The sequence below is a fragment of the Schistocerca nitens genome, chromosome 3, assembly GCF_023898315.1.
Source record: "Schistocerca nitens isolate TAMUIC-IGC-003100 chromosome 3, iqSchNite1.1, whole genome shotgun sequence".
Classification (NCBI taxonomy): domain Eukaryota; kingdom Metazoa; phylum Arthropoda; class Insecta; order Orthoptera; family Acrididae; genus Schistocerca; species Schistocerca nitens.
The window spans coordinates 187,082,774-187,099,932 of record NC_064616.1 but is presented as its reverse complement, the minus strand read 5'-3'; the positions used below and the strand labels follow the sequence as shown (position 1 = coordinate 187,099,932).

The 17,159-nt window shown below is 39.0% G+C and overlaps 1 protein-coding gene across 2 annotated transcripts in view; it reads right to left on the bottom strand.

The window, feature by feature from the left end:
* Nucleotides 1–17,159, bottom strand: part of LOC126248130 (dymeclin) — a 161,233-nt gene that overhangs the window by 33,136 nt on the left and 110,938 nt on the right. For both annotated transcript variants that reach the window (XM_049948817.1, XM_049948818.1), the window contains exons 10-11: nucleotides 8,594–8,707; nucleotides 6,214–6,417 (exon numbers count right to left, since the gene is read on the bottom strand). In XM_049948817.1, coding sequence (XP_049804774.1) covers nucleotides 6,214–6,417; nucleotides 8,594–8,707 — 318 coding nt within the window. The remainder of the gene's footprint in view (nucleotides 1–6,213; nucleotides 6,418–8,593; nucleotides 8,708–17,159) is intronic.

Here is a 17,159-nt window from a genome sequence, read left to right as displayed (position 1 = left end):
TCCTGGCTGTCTTCTCCCCAACACACAATGATATCTGCCCGCACTTTTCTACTCAATGAGCTTAACGTAAGAATACAGACAAACCTAGGCCCTGTCTCTCCAATGTCAGAGACAGACCTTTACCTTAGAAAACTCTCGTGTCGCTACATATCGATATGTCATTGCCTTCCCACGAGTCTAATAATTTCATTTCAATATTCACTCCCATTCTATCCACACTGTATACTATTTACTTTGCTCTCAACCCAATCGTCGACTATTTAGGATAGGATAAGTGGGTCTTCATACATTATACCAAAATAATAAACTCATCCAGTTGCTCTGATCAATTACCTTAACACAGCAGGTAGGTTGGTTCAATAAAAATTAACAGCTCAGATCAAGCGTCTGATAAACGGCATCTGATAGCTGACGTAGCAAAGTATTCTAGCAATTACGTGTGGCTTTAAAGTCAGTATCGCCATTGGACTATTTTTTTTTTTTTTTTTTCTGTTTGCAGTGTTACATTTACACGATCGTGATTTCGGCTTAAATGCCATTATCAAGTGTTTTAATGTTATACAGTGCCTAAGATGGCTTACTGTCGTATATAAAATACACTATTAGACACATTGTCTAAGGGTCAATATATATGGTTAAATCCTAATGCTATGTTTTATCACTGGGTATACCATCTTGACCATCCTTGAGTCATGCAGAAGCTACCCCTTGTCTCATCCTTCACGTTGCGAGTTATCAGTTATCTACTGCAGCCGCGATTATGGCAATGAGAGTGTTTATGCAGGAATTCCTTGGCAGCATAGTTTTAAAGTAGTAACTTTATAAAATGGTAGTTACCTCTGAAAGCAGTTCCAGGCAAAAGATGTATCAGTTCCTTTTGGTGAGTTTTAAATCACGTGCTAACTGTCACATGTAAGTGTGTCCTAGCAAGCTCGCAGGGGTTGCCATGACCATAGACCTCAATCATCTTAAGTCACATCAAAATTAATGACAAAATTACTGAACAGAAGCATCTATAAGAGTCATGAATTTGTACTTTTTTTTTTAATCAACTCGGTCTGAAATAAGAGGGAAAAAACTACAGAGGCAGTGACCAAGTTTGTTAGTATGCATTATATGTGGTACATCTGGAGGTGAAAAACGTACAAAAATACACAACTGCACTTTGGTGAACTTCTGTTTTATTTTCGCATCAGTACTGTTGTGAACCCACCATCTGGTATCAATGCATTACATTAGCATCCATTATATATAATCATTTTGATGGTCCACCTGATATTATGGATGAGTAGGACACAAGACAGGACGTAGATAATGTCCGTTTGACGTCAACAGTGTGTAACATTTTACTTTTTTTTTTAATAGGACAATGTTGCTCTCCAATAATTTTTAGTTAAGTTACAATAAGCTTACGCTGCAAGAGAATTCGCTTGTATTTATCAATATGTGGTCTGTTGTCGGTTAGTTCGATTGGGACTTCCTATATTCTTGACGACATTTAACACCTGTGCGGTCAGTCACCCAATTTCAGAATTCATGTTGAGTAATCCTGCTAAATTCCCATAATATTGTCTTTTTATATTGATGAGTAATCTAGATAGCCACCATGTTCATGTGCCGTCTACATCGCAAATTTAATATTACTATCCTAGGAACTAACCTGCAATACGTTTTCTACTTCATAATTGGAACTATCTGCATTAACCGTCATCAGAGCAATGTCAGTGAACAGAATGCAGCAGTGCCTTGGTAGCTTCTTGGGGACCTGCTTGAGTCATGTTCTAAGGAAATGGTAGTTGCTGGTTCACATTATATTACACTAGCAAGAAGTACCGACTTTTCTTTATTCTCTGCAAACATCCAGAACTAAATTCAGTAACAAAATGCTGAGAAGATATCTGCATTGTGCCAACTCAAAGATCAACCTGTTTTTATAGATTTTTATTTTTAAAGCCATTCTCGTTCTGCATTGGAATAAACTTCATTCATTATTTGCTTGTTCTTGTTACAATTATTATTGTCATTCTCTCACTGCAAGAGTTTTCACATTCCTATTTGGTATCGATGCACATGAAGAGTGGCTATGAAAGAAGGGAATACTGAATGTTACGTCATGCAGAATACATTCATTTACTTCGGCTCCTCGTGATCAACGCTACAGGAAAAGTGAGATATATAAAGTTGACATTGGGAGGACAGACATGCTGGCACAACTCTGCAACTACACAGTGTTATCAGATAAAATGGTGCTGCAGAATCGAAAGTGTAGTACGGACTTTGCCACAGTAGCCGAGAGCTGCTAATTTCGGACCATGACCGTGGATTACCCTTCGGTCAGCTGCTGGTTAGAGTATTGCAACTGTAAATGGAAGGCTTTGTTTGATAGTCTTGTACTGATGCTGTCTGAATAAATTATGCCATTGGATAAAAACCGGTTTAGTTTTGAGACCTAACCCTCGAGGGGCGGAGGCACAGTGATCTGCTTCATGAATCCCAAGCAAAAAACACAAAAAACAACGCAGGAAGGGTTCGAACAACTACTGTTCATCGTTAAGGGGCCAAACAAGAGGGTAATATTACTGAAACAATGATCAGGCTACTTAGTATATAAAATAGCACACAGATTTCAAGGAGAAAACATATGAAGACGCAGACTTTCTCGTTATCAATGTATGCGGCATATCTTTCGTGTTAATGAAAGTAATATCCCGCTTTACCTCTTATTACATCTCAAATGAAATGAATGCCATGAGGAATTTATTCTTGCTTCCATCCTTACCAACATACTTCTTCATTCTCGTGGTAATCATGACATTCTATATGTACGCTGCAAAAGATTGCACGTGGACACATTCGACATCGAGGTGCAAAGCATTTGCTATCTTATATTATATTCTATTCAAATAAGCTTCCGTGGTATTTTTACTTCTTTTATTTTAGATGATTTTGAATGTTACAGAAAATTATCTCACATGCTTTATGCTGAATGAGAAACACTGAATCATCTGTTTTGCTTTCCCTACGTTGAAATGATATAATGTCGGCGTCAACAGCCTTCTTCCACGCCGGAAGCTGAAACTTGTATCATTCAGCATTAATGATAATGTAATGTCTCAAATGTATACATAGCCCACAAGGCGACGTCAGAACCTATCAGGGGAGAACGCCGCATAAAAACCAAACGTGCGCGCGTGTCTCCACTCTGAAGAACCGTATCGGACAATCACGACAAACATTTAGCTGAAGAGCTGCCTCGTAAGAGAGCCAAGATTTGGCAGCATCGTAGCAAGTATTTGTCAACAATGTGATAGTGCATTTACTTCCGGGTGTACCGCGGCATACCTTGCTAAATTCACTTGACATTCGTTTTTCACATCAAAGGCTCATACAATATAATCCACTGTAAGATGAGACACTTATGAAGTATATTTAATTTCTGGACTCCAAGAACGGTGTTCTTCACATAAGTAGCACCTGTTTGTGTGTTTAAGGTTGCGTTTTGAGGCTCAGGCAACATCGCAAGGACTATATTCCACCTGTTGCCGTCAGTGTGCCGTTAGCTCAGTGGTTCCCTTGAGCGTTGCGATGCTAGTGCTATAGGAGATTGCAGTTCCGATCTCAATAAAAGCCACTGATTAGAACCTTTTATTTTCCATTTTAATTAATGGTGTAGCGAACTGCTAGTAAAAATTCCTTATGCAAAATCTGAAGAATGCCTTTATACACATCAATCTTCGTCCAATTTCGACTTAGTAAATTATGTTAATATCATGGATATCTGCTTTCCAAATGCCAAGGTGCTTCACTGTAAAATAATTCCTGAAAAGATTTAAACCGACTATCAACAATACGAATTTGAGCTTTGTTCATCATATAGGTCTAACATGTCAGGAGGTTGTTTATGAAGTGCACATGTTGACTAACACAGTTCCTCTCTTCTAAATTTTTGCAATAGCATTTAACTGTAGAAGTTTTCCGAGACCGGCATTAGCAGTTCCTTTCCGTTCTCTGAAACCTCCAAAACGATAAATTTTTCTAGTTTAAATCTGTTGACCTTAACTATCACTTCCGATCAACATTAAATACTTCATAAATCCATACATGGAACTCCAAATGTGCAGTGTTCCTGCACTGCTACAGAGCATGCATTGCAAGGTATTCACACAGTTTATCGCGTAGACTTACCATAAGGAATGAAACAAGAACTGTAATACGCTTTACACCACAGACGCTCTCTGGCTTGACGAAAACATCTGAATATTGGCCAAAAGTTGCACAAATAATTGACTTTGAAAGGAAAAGAAACAAGGTATGAAGCATTTATAAACTCATTGAATGTAGTGAGGTAGTTTAATTTTGTCCCACTCTATAAAATTAATTTCAGGCCATACTCACCTCTTGCCGATTAATGTAATATAGTACCAGTCTACTAATCAGGGCGTCTGTCTCCGTTGCTTGTGAGCGTGAATGGAAATCGTAGAAATTTTCTGTGGAGCAGCAGTTAATAATAAAGCGTTTTAAATCATCAAAAGTGATGAGCGGTAGCAGGTGCTTTCGATAAAGAACAGCGGAGTGCAGCGTCACTGTTCTCGCCACGGCCGCTGCCGGTAGCCAGCAAATGGATCCTGGAGCTATGCAGCATACGGCGTCCAGAGGAGGACAGTCTGCAGGAAATCTGCCGCAAAATGGTTACTGGATAAAATTTTGATATCAATGTGTCAGAAAGCGAAATAGATTGAATCTTCGCTACCATTACAGTCACGTCTTCAGCATTCAGACAGAAGAGGCTATAAAAATATTTTGCAACAGCTGCTCTCGATCTGCTGACATTATGAACAGAAACAATGCACGCTACCGCTAGACCACAGGTGTAATCAGCGTATGGTTTCTCTATAATGGGACAAGTCATCGTGCAGATAACCGGACTTAGAGAATTAGCGAGTTGGCCAGTTTATTTGTCCCATGTCACGATCGGCATGGACTTAGCCTCTGAAGCAGCCGGTCGAGTTTTATGTCAAAGAGTGTACATTCTATTATGGTCTGCACCCAGGGCAGAGACACCTCATCCTCCACACTTCCAGGATGTCAACATCCACTCCTTTTACAACTCTACCAATCCTCAACAATATGCCTTATTTCCACATTAGAGAATCTCTACCCACTGCAAATGGCCAATATGATGTAACAAGCAATTTTTATTGTAAGATGTTTAAGTGTTTCCTCAAGACCTTCAGACACAGGCACTATAATCAAACTCTAGTTCACAAATAGGTACCATGAGCTAGTTCTCACCAACCCTGAATACTCTTGACCATATTTGCCATTCAGTCAACATACACTAAAATGTGGCAATCCTCCCCCAGATCCTATCTACTACACCTGTTACTAACCCACAGCCTTCTTCTAAGTTACTCCTGTTCCAAAAACCCTTTTCTCAAGGGACATCCATATCTTAAGCACCACGAGCAAAACTATACATGCATCTGTGTGGTATGGCCTATTCCAGTGTTGACAATGTCATATTTTGTAGTGTTATAGACAACTTCATGCATGAAAGTAGCCATATTTTCCTTCAACATTGCTGCAAACACTACAAAGCATTTTATGGGCATAATTACCAACCACATGTTAACCCATGTAAAACTACCACACCACTGTGGACTATGTCAAGTTTTATCGCCCAGTTGCAGAGCATATTATTCAATACAAAATCGTTGCCATTTAGGGGTGATCCATAAAAAATACCTTATGGCTCCTCCCCACTCCCCCTCCCTTTTCTCCTTTATCAAACACAGACACCCATTCCTCTTGGCCTCAATCTTCACTAGTTCCCTCTCTTTTATCTACATCTGTCCCATGCCTAGACCACTAATGCTGCTTCTAACCACCCCACTGCCCCAGATTGTCTCTGGGCATGTGTGGTGGGTTTTTCAACCATTTCTGTATTATTTGACAAGGTTCTTACTTATTTATAGACTTGTGACTTATTAAAGAGTTTTGGGCGACTTTTATCTTAGTCATTATTCCCCACAAGTCCATGACAAAGGAGCCTATTGTTGCATAAGCTCAACAGGAAGCACTTATTTTTGAATGCACCTACTAGTTATTGCACATTTATTAAAGATACAGGACACTAAATTTTCAATTACTTTCTCATATACTTTTAAATGAAAATAAAAAAGTGTCTTAACAATATTTCTTGCAAATAATTACCAAATCAACTGCAGCAGCATCATCATCTACATTGACTGCAACATCAGATGTGTTCCTATGAAGCTGTTCCTCTAGACGAATGTGCTTCTTTGCTAGGGTTTCAAAAAGACTGACCAGGCGCTGTGTTACATACGGATGCAGATTTCGAAATTGGCTTGACATATTTGCCAATGCTGCTAAACAATTTGTGTGAAGATATTTATCCTGTAAAGAGACAGAGTAAACATTGTTCAGATACAAAATAAACAGAACAGTATTTAATGTAACTTACTCAAGCTTCATTTCATTCCACTCATTGACTAAGTAAATTTATGTAGCAGATTCATTTTAAGTAGCCACCAAACTCATTAATGTGAAGACTTAAACCAAAAAGCACCACAAAGCAGAATCTTCATCAAAACTACCTTTTTGGGAGTCTGTGTCTCAAAATTACAGAAAGAAATGGAAGGACATTAAAATCTCGCAGCAGCGGAACTCTACTGCTGTATGACTACTAGTAAAATTACTGTTTTATATCCAGAGAAACTGCCTGCAGCATTTGTGTCAGGAGGCAAACCATCAATATACTGGAATAAATTTACCTTAAAACATAATTAATTTTAACTTTTTCTTGTGATCAAAAATAGAGTCAAATGCACCTATTCAAAACTGTTTCTAGCTTAGTGTAAATCTTCCTAGTTGGCATTAAAATCAGTGTTCTCACAATCAGCATACGAACTTTGATGATCAATTGTAATCACAGATAAAGTTTAATCATAAGTTTATAACTTGATAATCTTGAAATCATTCTTGAATTCAGCTGCACATTCATGTTTTTAAAGTCCTGATTCAATCTGAGGACACGATTTATTGACAGACTGTCATATACACTAATTTTTTTTTTACAATCCACCTTCAGGTACGACAATGAGGGCTTTATTACAGAATACAACTTTTCATGTGACACTTCATAGGGATTGGGTTTAACATCCCATTAACACTGAGGTAATTACACTTTGTAGAAGAGGTGTATGAGGTAAAACATGATCACCTCCTTAATAGCATCTTTGGTCCACCTTTCGAATACAATGTCAATGCACAGGCTACACAATTCCCTAAGTTAGGGACAGTTAGTTTGTGGGTGCAGAATAGCACTTGATAGCATCCCAGATGTGATCCACTGCATTCAGATCAGTTGAATCTGGAGGCCAAAATATCAATGTGAGTTCACTATCATGATCCTCAAACCTCTGTAGTATGATTCTGGACTTGTGACAAGGACAATTATCCTGCTGGAAAATGCCATCTCTAAGAGACTAAACACGTAGGGATACAGGAACTACAGTAATGTTCGTGTAACCCGCCACTCTCATGGCGCCTTTGATTACCACCACAGGTCCCATGGAAACCCAGGTGAATGTCCCCCACAGCACAGTACTGCCCTCACTGGCCTGAGTCCACACTATGCTGCATGTTTCAAGCAGCTGTGAGCCTGAATGTATATCTGGACATGTCCATTTACTTTGTGTGTTACAAGAAATGTGATTCATCCAACCAGGTGACACGTTTCCATGATACAATCTCAATGATCCCAGGCTGACTGCAATCACAATATGAAACATCGCTGGAATGACACAGGAACAAGTACACTTCATCTGTTGCTGACCCCAAGTACAAAAAAATGCCCTGAATGGTATGCTCAAATACATGTGCCTGCATCATCATTGTATTCTGTCTAAAGACCTGCAAAAGATCATCGCCTATCCTGCTTTAGAGAGTATTCCGTGACGAGGCACGGACATCCTGGATTTCCTCAGTTGCACCCCATATCACTAGAATGATTCCACATTCATCTCTATTCTGCTTACATACTTTTCTTACTGCTTCAGATGCCCACATCATCAACTGGTGGCATTCAGTCTCGGGAAGGACAGTTGTCTTGATGTTTTAGGTCATCAGTATACATAAAGTATTCTCCGGGTATCACTACTGCCATGCTGGTAGCTACACTTCTGATCTCCCGACATTGTTTTTGAGGGCTAGCTTGGGGCTTATGAATTGGCAGATTTTACAGTTTGAGGAGGCACTATGGTACAAGCAGTACAGTTCAGATTCTAAGTTTAGCTATAGGTCCCCGTTTACTTGGCTGTGGAAGTCAGTTCAACCTTGGAGGAAGACAAGGGACCACCATCTCCAATATGACAATACCCAGTTATGGTCTCTGGTACTCAACACTAACCTTTGGATTGATGATGATCATTTCACTTTGTTACGGTACAGGCAACAGTAGTAGTTTCCGTCACACAAAAATTAGACACCCCATTTCATTAGCATTTCTGAAGTTGTAATTTCTACAATCTTAGGTATGATACAGAAAATGTTGACTATCTGATTTACTTACCCTCATCTTCAACATATTGTACTGTATCGTCCTTATAATAACGAGGACCAGAAGACCGCCAAGCGAAATCTCAGAGATAGAACGCTCTGTATACCAAGACACACCTTTCAAAACCTGTAATTTCAATTCTTGAAATTAATTCTATGTATTCTATATTATTTAACAACAATACGGGAAGGATGGATTGCTACGCACCATGTAGAAGTAGTGCTGAGTTGCAGACAGGCAAAGTGATAGTACCCAAGCGTGTGTGGAGCTGTGCTTGTGTGCGTGTGTGTGTGTGTGTTTTTTTTCTACTCCAGAAGAAGGACTTTGTCCAAAAACTTTATTATTTTAGCAGTCCTTTTTCACATCTCCCGTATATGGTGAGTAGCAACCAATCCTTTCCATATAATTGTTCTTCCATCCTAAACTTTCCGCAGTTTAATTTTACATATAATTTAAATTTTTTCTGACTCTCCCTTTACCCTAAATCTATTATTAAAGTCTCATTATCACAAGCTAAGAAATTCAGATTCAGCTGAGTTATCAAACATTACATAATGCGAACATATATTACACTGCACTGTGAAACACATTGAATTGAATGTACTTCCTATTGCATTTTTCATTAATTTCCATGTATAACATATTGTGAACAAAAGTTTCTGGTGTAAAACATATTTTACTTGAAGAAGTGCTATAAAATATGTTTTTCACAAATGCCAATGAAAAAGAACTAAACAACACATATTTCATGCAGAACTGAACTGTCCAACACTTGTAGAACATCTATATTAAATGACAAGAAAATTTTCTGTTCAATAATTTAATATATCATAAATATTGTGATGTTCTCTCATTACCAATATATGAAAGTGAATCAAATATAAATCTGAATTTTTATAAGTTTATTTAAGCTTCAGTGAAATTCACAGACACTAATTTATTTTTCTATTTAGTCTCCTGAACAGAAAAACATTTTTCCCAGTGGACAGGCAGTTTCTCAACCCTGTTTTAGTATAAGGAATGTGACTGTGACAGCATCAAGTTGTACACGAACACCTCGACAGCAACATCATCCTCAAATCTGTCTTCCACCTGCTTCCTTCAGTGGTTCAGGCAAATGAAAATCACAGGGTGATAAATCTGGATTGAAGAGAGGATGTTCTAGTGTGGTCCAGAACAAATCCTGAATTTTCTTTTGAGTTTGGTGAGCTGTGTGGGGCTGAGCACTGTCATGAAACACAATCACATTCCGGATTGGTAATGCATGCCTTTCTGGTAATATGGATATTTTGTTGAGAACAAAATTTGGCAATAGTACGAGGTGTGGCTAGAAAAAAACCGGACTAGTACTGGTGAAACAATAAAACGAATGCAATAAGGCTGAAAGTCGCGTGGCCTGTCACGTGACTCTCGCTCCGCCTACTGCTCAAGTTTCATCTGCCTCCTGCACTCAGTCTGCCCGTGGCGTCTGTTTTAAGTAGTTGACGTTTTGTCTGTGCGTCGGAAAATGTTGAGTGTACAGAAAGAACAGCGTGTTAACATCAAATTTTGTTTCAAACTAGGAAAATCTTCAAGTGAAACGTTTGTTATGTTACAACAAGTGTACGGCGATGATTGTTTATCGCGAACACAAGTGTTTGAGTGGTTTAAACGATTTAAAGATGGCAGCGAAGACACCAGTGATGACACTCGCACTGGCAGACCATTGTCAGCAAAAACTGATGCAAACATTGAAAAAATCGGTAAACTTGTTTGACAGTTTCCTTGTCAACTCCTGTTAACTCAGACGCTGCTCTGATTGTTAAACAGTGATTTTTTCAATGTTTGCATCAGTTTTTGCTGACAATGGTCTGCCAGTGCGAGTGTCATCACTGGTGTCTTCGCGGCCATCTTTAAATCGTTTAAACCACTCAAACACTTGTGTTCGCGATAAACAATCATCGCCGTACACTTGTTGTAACATTACAAACGTTTCACTTGCAGATTTTCCTAGTTTGAAACAAAATTTGATGTTAACACGCTGTTCTTTCTGTACACTCAACATTTTCCGACGCACAGACAAAACGTCAACTATACTTAAAACAGACGCCACGGGCAGACTGAGTGCAGGAGGCAGATGAAACTCGAGCAGTAGGCGGAGCGAGAGTCACGTGACAGGCCACGCGACTTTCAGCCTTATTGCATTCGTTTTATTGTTTCACCAGTACTAGTCCAGTTTTTTTCTAGCCACACCTCGTATGTAGTATTCACAGGACGGTGTTCAGGAGAAAACTGATGTGAACAACTCCTTTAAAAAAGAGACTGTTGTAAGAACCTTCCCTGTGGAGAGACGGTTTCTGGCTCTGTCGGGTGCAGATTCATCCTTTCTGCGCCATTCTGTGCTGCTTTTTTTAGATTCTGGGGTGTAATGTTGCACGCACATTTCATCACAGGTCTTGTGCAAAAAATGTCCACCTTCAGTTTGGTAGGATGTCAGTAGCTGTTTATATAACTCAAGATGACGAAATTTGTGCTCTGCTGCAGAAGACTAGGTACCCACCTTGCGGACACTTTCCGAAAACTAAGATTGTCCGTAATGATCACCCGAGCACTACCATAGCTTATACCAACCTCAGCAAGCAACTGTTATTCAGAGACTGTATTCAATAAGCTGGCTAACAATGTGAGTATTCTCCTCAGTTATGCTGGAAGGCATTGGTGAGCTCCATTCTCAAGTGTTTCTTGTCCTTGTGAAAACTATTTGTGCCATGCGTACACCCAAGTATTTCTCAGGGTGTTGTCCCCAAACTGCACCAGAAGTCTTTTCAAAATTTTGGACAGTTTTATGTGCTCTGCTGTGAGAAACTCAATTGTAACATGTTACGCTACAGATAACAGTACCGGTATGTTTGCTGTGACACTGTGATTCTGACTTAAGACAAGGTATGACCACATCCTAGTTGTGGAGAACAATCACTGGAAACGAAAGCAACAATGATCAGAAAGCGCATCATTCTCCATTTACGAAAAGGTGCATAAAACAAAAAAAATCAGTTTATATTTGATTCGCCCTTGTACATACAACATGCAATTTCAGAAACAAAATTTTTACTTAATGAACATATAAAAGAACACAAATGTATAGCCAAAAATACTGCTGTGATACTAAAATACAGTTATTCAAATAAACTCATGAACAACTGGCAGACAGTGGTAGTAACATGACAAAGATAAACTAGGGCCCAAGTCAAGCATACTGACAGCTCTGCCATAGAGGATGGACCTATGTCTTCTTCTTCTTCTTCTTCTTCTTCTTCTTCAATGTTATCTTTCCAGATAAACCGATTCTAATGGGAAAATATACTATTTGCTCACATTTCAGGAAGTGTGTTAACAGCTAAATTACCTCCAATAATCTTTTAGCTAGATTTTCTATCATGCCTTTCATACCCTCATTCAGGAAAAAGAAGTGATATTTTATATAAACTGAATCGGAAGGAATTAATTGTTTGTATAAAGACAATTACAACTGCTAATTAAATTTACGTTAGGGCAAACTCAAAACGTACAACTGAGAAAGTTGGCAACTGACAGAAGTCTATGATATGGTTGAATATTTCATAAAATCTGTCACATTGAAGGCAAAAGTTCCTTTAAAAATTTTGGAATTTATTGAGATGCTACAAATTTGTTAATATATAATATAGTATGTGATGAGTAACCAGTGCACACACATTCAGTCAAAAGTATTGTGTTGGGAGTGTAATGTTGCATAGCATCATCACAGGCAGTTCACACATGGTGGAGAATTGTTGGTGTTTGGCGTGTCTACTGGCCAGTTTACATACTAAGTATTACACACAGCTCTATAAATATCTGATAATACATTAAATATAACAGAGGGAAACATTCCACGTGGAAAAATATATCTAAAAAGAAAGATGATGAGACTTACCAAACAAAAGCGCTGGCAGGTCGATAGACACACAAACAAACACAAATATACACACAAAATTCAAGCTTTCGCAACAAACTATTGCCTCATCAGGAAAGAGGGGAAGGAGAGGGAAAGACGAAAGGATGTGGGTTTTAAGGGAGAGGATAAGGAGTCATTCCAATCCCGGGAGCGGAAAGACTTACCTTAGGGGGAAAAAAGGACAGGTATACACTCGCGCACACACACATTGGATATGTATGCACGAAATTTGAGCTGGCATCCTCCAGCTAACCACCTTAGTCTCTGTGTCTCAACCTACACAGCCTCCATAAGCTGAACCCACCTAGGTGTACAGGCATACTTAAAGGGGGGCAAGAAGTTTTGAATGTGTCTTGTTTCAATCTGTCATCACAGTTGCACCTTCTGACTGCAATATGTCCTCAGACCCACCCCACCCCACCCCACCAGGCATCAGCATATGAGTTGCAAGCACAAATCACATTGTGGCAGTCAGTGTAAATAAAATGAAAGCAGGGAACGTAAAAAGGAATGTAATCTGCCAACCGTACCATCTTTAAAATGTCATTATAAAGTAAAACTGTCAGTCAGTCCATAACACGAGAAGAATGAGAAATAGCCACTACCCAAAACGATTACAGAACAATCATTGCTGATGCTTTCTTCAGAAAAGATAAAATCTTCTGATGAATAAGCTATTCCATTTGCAGTACATTTATAACAGAGAAAGACGGAAATAGCAAAAAGAGGTTCACCTAGCTGAGTGTGGGGCACATTTGCAAAACAATGCCTCATTGCCAGTGCAGTGTTTTCTTAATTTATTGCCTGATGTTTTCTTATTAACGACTTCTCTAGGCCACCACAATATCTATATGAGAATCACCGATGAGAAAATTTCTACAAAAGACTGCTTCATTTAGTGGTAATCATCAAAATATTTTGACTCCGATTCTGCTGAAGGGTCCTATGAAACCAAGTCCTTAAATCAAAAATATTAAAAAAGTTTTAACTTGGAGTGGCAATTATGTCCAGTGCCACACAGCTACGTTAGGGAATACAAATAGGGCTATTCAGACTGGATGGTTCAAATGGCTCTAAGCACTATGGGACTTAACATCTGAGGTCATCAGTCCCCTAGACTTAGAACTACTTAAGCCTAACTAACCTAAGGACATCACACACATCCATGCCCAAGGCAGGATTTGAACCTGCGACTGTAGCAGCAGCGCAGTTCTGGACTGAAGTGCCTAGAACCGCTAGGCCACAGCGGCTGGCTATTCAGACTGAAGTCGGTGGTGAAATATGTGGAAACCATCCAGATAATAATATCTGTTATGCAATACTACCCTCATTCCATAACAGCAGTCTTTTAAGTCAGATTATAGCCAACACTTACTTCCTATGTGAGAGAATGGCTCAGCAGTGTGCGAAGAGTGCATACACTTCTTAACTAGACACACAACACAGACAAATGATGTGCTAGTTATTTGCAGGAACATGCTCAATGTTACACCTTCCAGCAGACAATTTAATTTCTTCTCTTGCAGATGGTCACCTCACTGTGGAGGTGATAAACAAGAATGACAGACTATTGATAAACAAGAGACTACCACGCCATATTACATCCTGTCTGCACCCCTTCTTCCCCCTACCAAACGGTCATTCCTTACTTGGATATAACCCTCCATTTTAGGTAAACCTCTTTGGTGAAGAGATATTGCAAAAAAGGCTTATCACTGCTAGAGAAGCAAACTTGTTAAATGGCGGCCCTTGAAATGGTCAACATATTACAAACCAGTCAAAAAGAGACTTCAAGAAAGCCTTGGACAGAGAGAGGTTTCTCCAGATATTACAGCTCACTGGCTCTTCTTCAAATGAAAACTTTTAGAGTTGCACAAATAGAGCCAAGCCAAAATCACAAATAAGCATTGATAGTAGCTACCTCACTATGCCATCACTGGAAAAACTTGAAAAGTCATTAGGAAATTGAAAAATAGCTCAGCAACAGTGTTAGGTGTGATGGGGAAGGAACAAATTAAATATTTTGGTACCAAAATTAAGTGCACTGCTGCCATACATTTCCCTGTGTAAATTTGTCCCTTGATGTCAAAACTAATTCTAAGACATGTCACCGACAACTTCTTCCAAACTTACTGCAATAACTCAAGGTCACAGTCACGACCGACAATACAGCTCCGGTACAACGTGGCTCGAGTCCTCACTACACGATGCACAGATGAGCGATAGTGCTAATGGGCAGTTGGTGCTGCAGTGTGGGGAGATTAACCATATGCTGGTCATCTGTCATCTGTGATGCCAAATTAACACAGTATTAATGTTGCACACTGACAGCTATTAGTTGCAAGCTTGCATGAAATAAGTAATCACTCTAAACTATACTACTCAGCTTCTCTGTTGTTTATTTTCAACCACACCCCTTTGTTTTCTTAAATGGTGGTGTTGGAAGAATGAAAGCATCTTCTCCAGACCCCATATTCTCATTTAATCATCAGAATGAAAGGAGAACACCCAGTCATAATAGAAGTATAGGAAGCTGGTAATGCAGGTACAAATCTACAGTTTCAGAAGATGTATCACCATGACAGTAAAGCATTTCACCTTGGAGCACATTACCCACTTACTGAAGTAATAACACTACCAGAACACTACGAATGTGGGGTCTTGAATAGTCTACAATATTTTACTGTTGGTTCAACTACTGGCTCCATTGAATTAACTGAAAATAGTAGAACAAGTTTCGTTACATTGGGAATACTGCTAGTTTTCCTTGTGATATATAATACTGAAAACTATTCATACAGTTACCTGGCAGTCTCTATTCAGTATTTTGCAGAGGTGGTCACAGTTGGATGCTATGGTAACTTTTGGTAGGATGCAGGGGCTATCAATCAATGGGCAAAGAGAGATGAATTTGAAATAACAAGTGCTTAATTTATTAATTTGTACATGTGTAGGCAGAGAGCAAATGAAAGAGGAATGTAATATTCAAAAAATATATTTAAAAGAAACTTATTTCAATTAAAAAGGTAATGTAAAGGAAAACTAACTCATATTTTACTATCTTGGGATAGATATTTTTTCCATTGCCAAGTGATCACCTACTGGCTCTAACTGACAGAAAATTGAGTAAAAGAACAAGTAAGGAAAATAAAATGCTTTCAGTGCTCTAATGTCACGGTCAGAATGCTCCACTATTTCTAACTTCAATCACGTGTCCTCACATGGAACCTGTGAGGCTCAGGATGTAAATCTGTGATGAACTCTTGCAGACATCGAACCCTAATGGGAAACCAAAAGCCACACACATAGTACCTCGTTCAACATAATTCTTCCACCATCCCTTTGCACTAGTAGTTGGTACACCACACCTTCTGCCTGCATCTTTAATTGAAAACTTGCCTCTTTCAATTAGAGTAATGAACTGGATGCTCCCACTGAGCTACTGAAACTGACTGCCCACAACATGATTTGTGCTTGCCACTCTTATGCTGATGCCGAGAGGGGTGGGGTGGGGGAGTGCGGGTGGGAGAGACATTGTAGTCAAAAGGAGCAGCAGTGGTGACAGACTGAAAGAAGAAATATTCAAACTTTCTTGCCACTTTAAGTGTGCCTGTACAACTATATCCATTCAGCTGGTGGAGGCTGTGTAGGCCTAGATACTAAGACCCATTTTTTGAAGGTCGTTGATTCGAATCCTGCCCATGACATGGACAATTCTCTCTTGAGTGAACTAGTTCTTAAGAAATGTGCTTGAATTTGGACAAATAATTGGTAGCTGTAATGTAAAGTTGTCAAATGCCATTAGTTGGTGTGTATGACAGGAATGTGTCCAAGATTAATTTTTTTTAAAAACATATTTATCTAAATGAAGAGAAAAAGTCTGTCCGGCTGACCTGCTGTGGCAGATTGAAGTAAGGTGGTAAAATGGAATATGCCACATCAAATTTTGCCCAAGGCACAGTGATTTTCATTCAGTGTTTGTGTCGTTTTTCTGCATAGTTAGTAAAAAAAAAAAAAAGATATAACACAGTGAATGGCTGTTTGCCTAATAAGTCAAATTGTTATTACATCCAGAACTCGAGTCTAGCAATAAACCCGTGACAAGGTGAGGTTCCAAATGAGAGATGAGGTGATATTTAAACCACAGTTTCTAGTACACAGGCAACTTCCATTCCTGTGGTCATCTGTGAGGTGAATTTGTGTAACCTTGACAATAAACATTGCTGCTGCTTAAATGCTGCCGCATGGATGCAGGATTAAAAAAAAAAGAACCTAATAAATATACCAGATATGTGACGTGTAGTGACAAGTCACTTCATGTGCATCCTACAGGTGTTTGCCGAGTTCTGTGCAGCTGTTGACAGTCTCACATTGGAAGACAGGCCATGTGATCAAAGAAAATTGTTTTACATACCTTTGACATCAACAGCATGACAAGAGATAAATCAACTTCAGGTCAATATGATATGTCTGACATAAGTCATAAACCACTTTGTCAACTCCCCAGTTAAAGTCATCCATTTGCAATCAGTACTACAGTTAATGGAGGTCAAGGATTTGCGTTGAACCCAGTGGATGAGTAATGACATGCTGTGTTAGATTTGTTTGTTTGTGTTTGTTTAT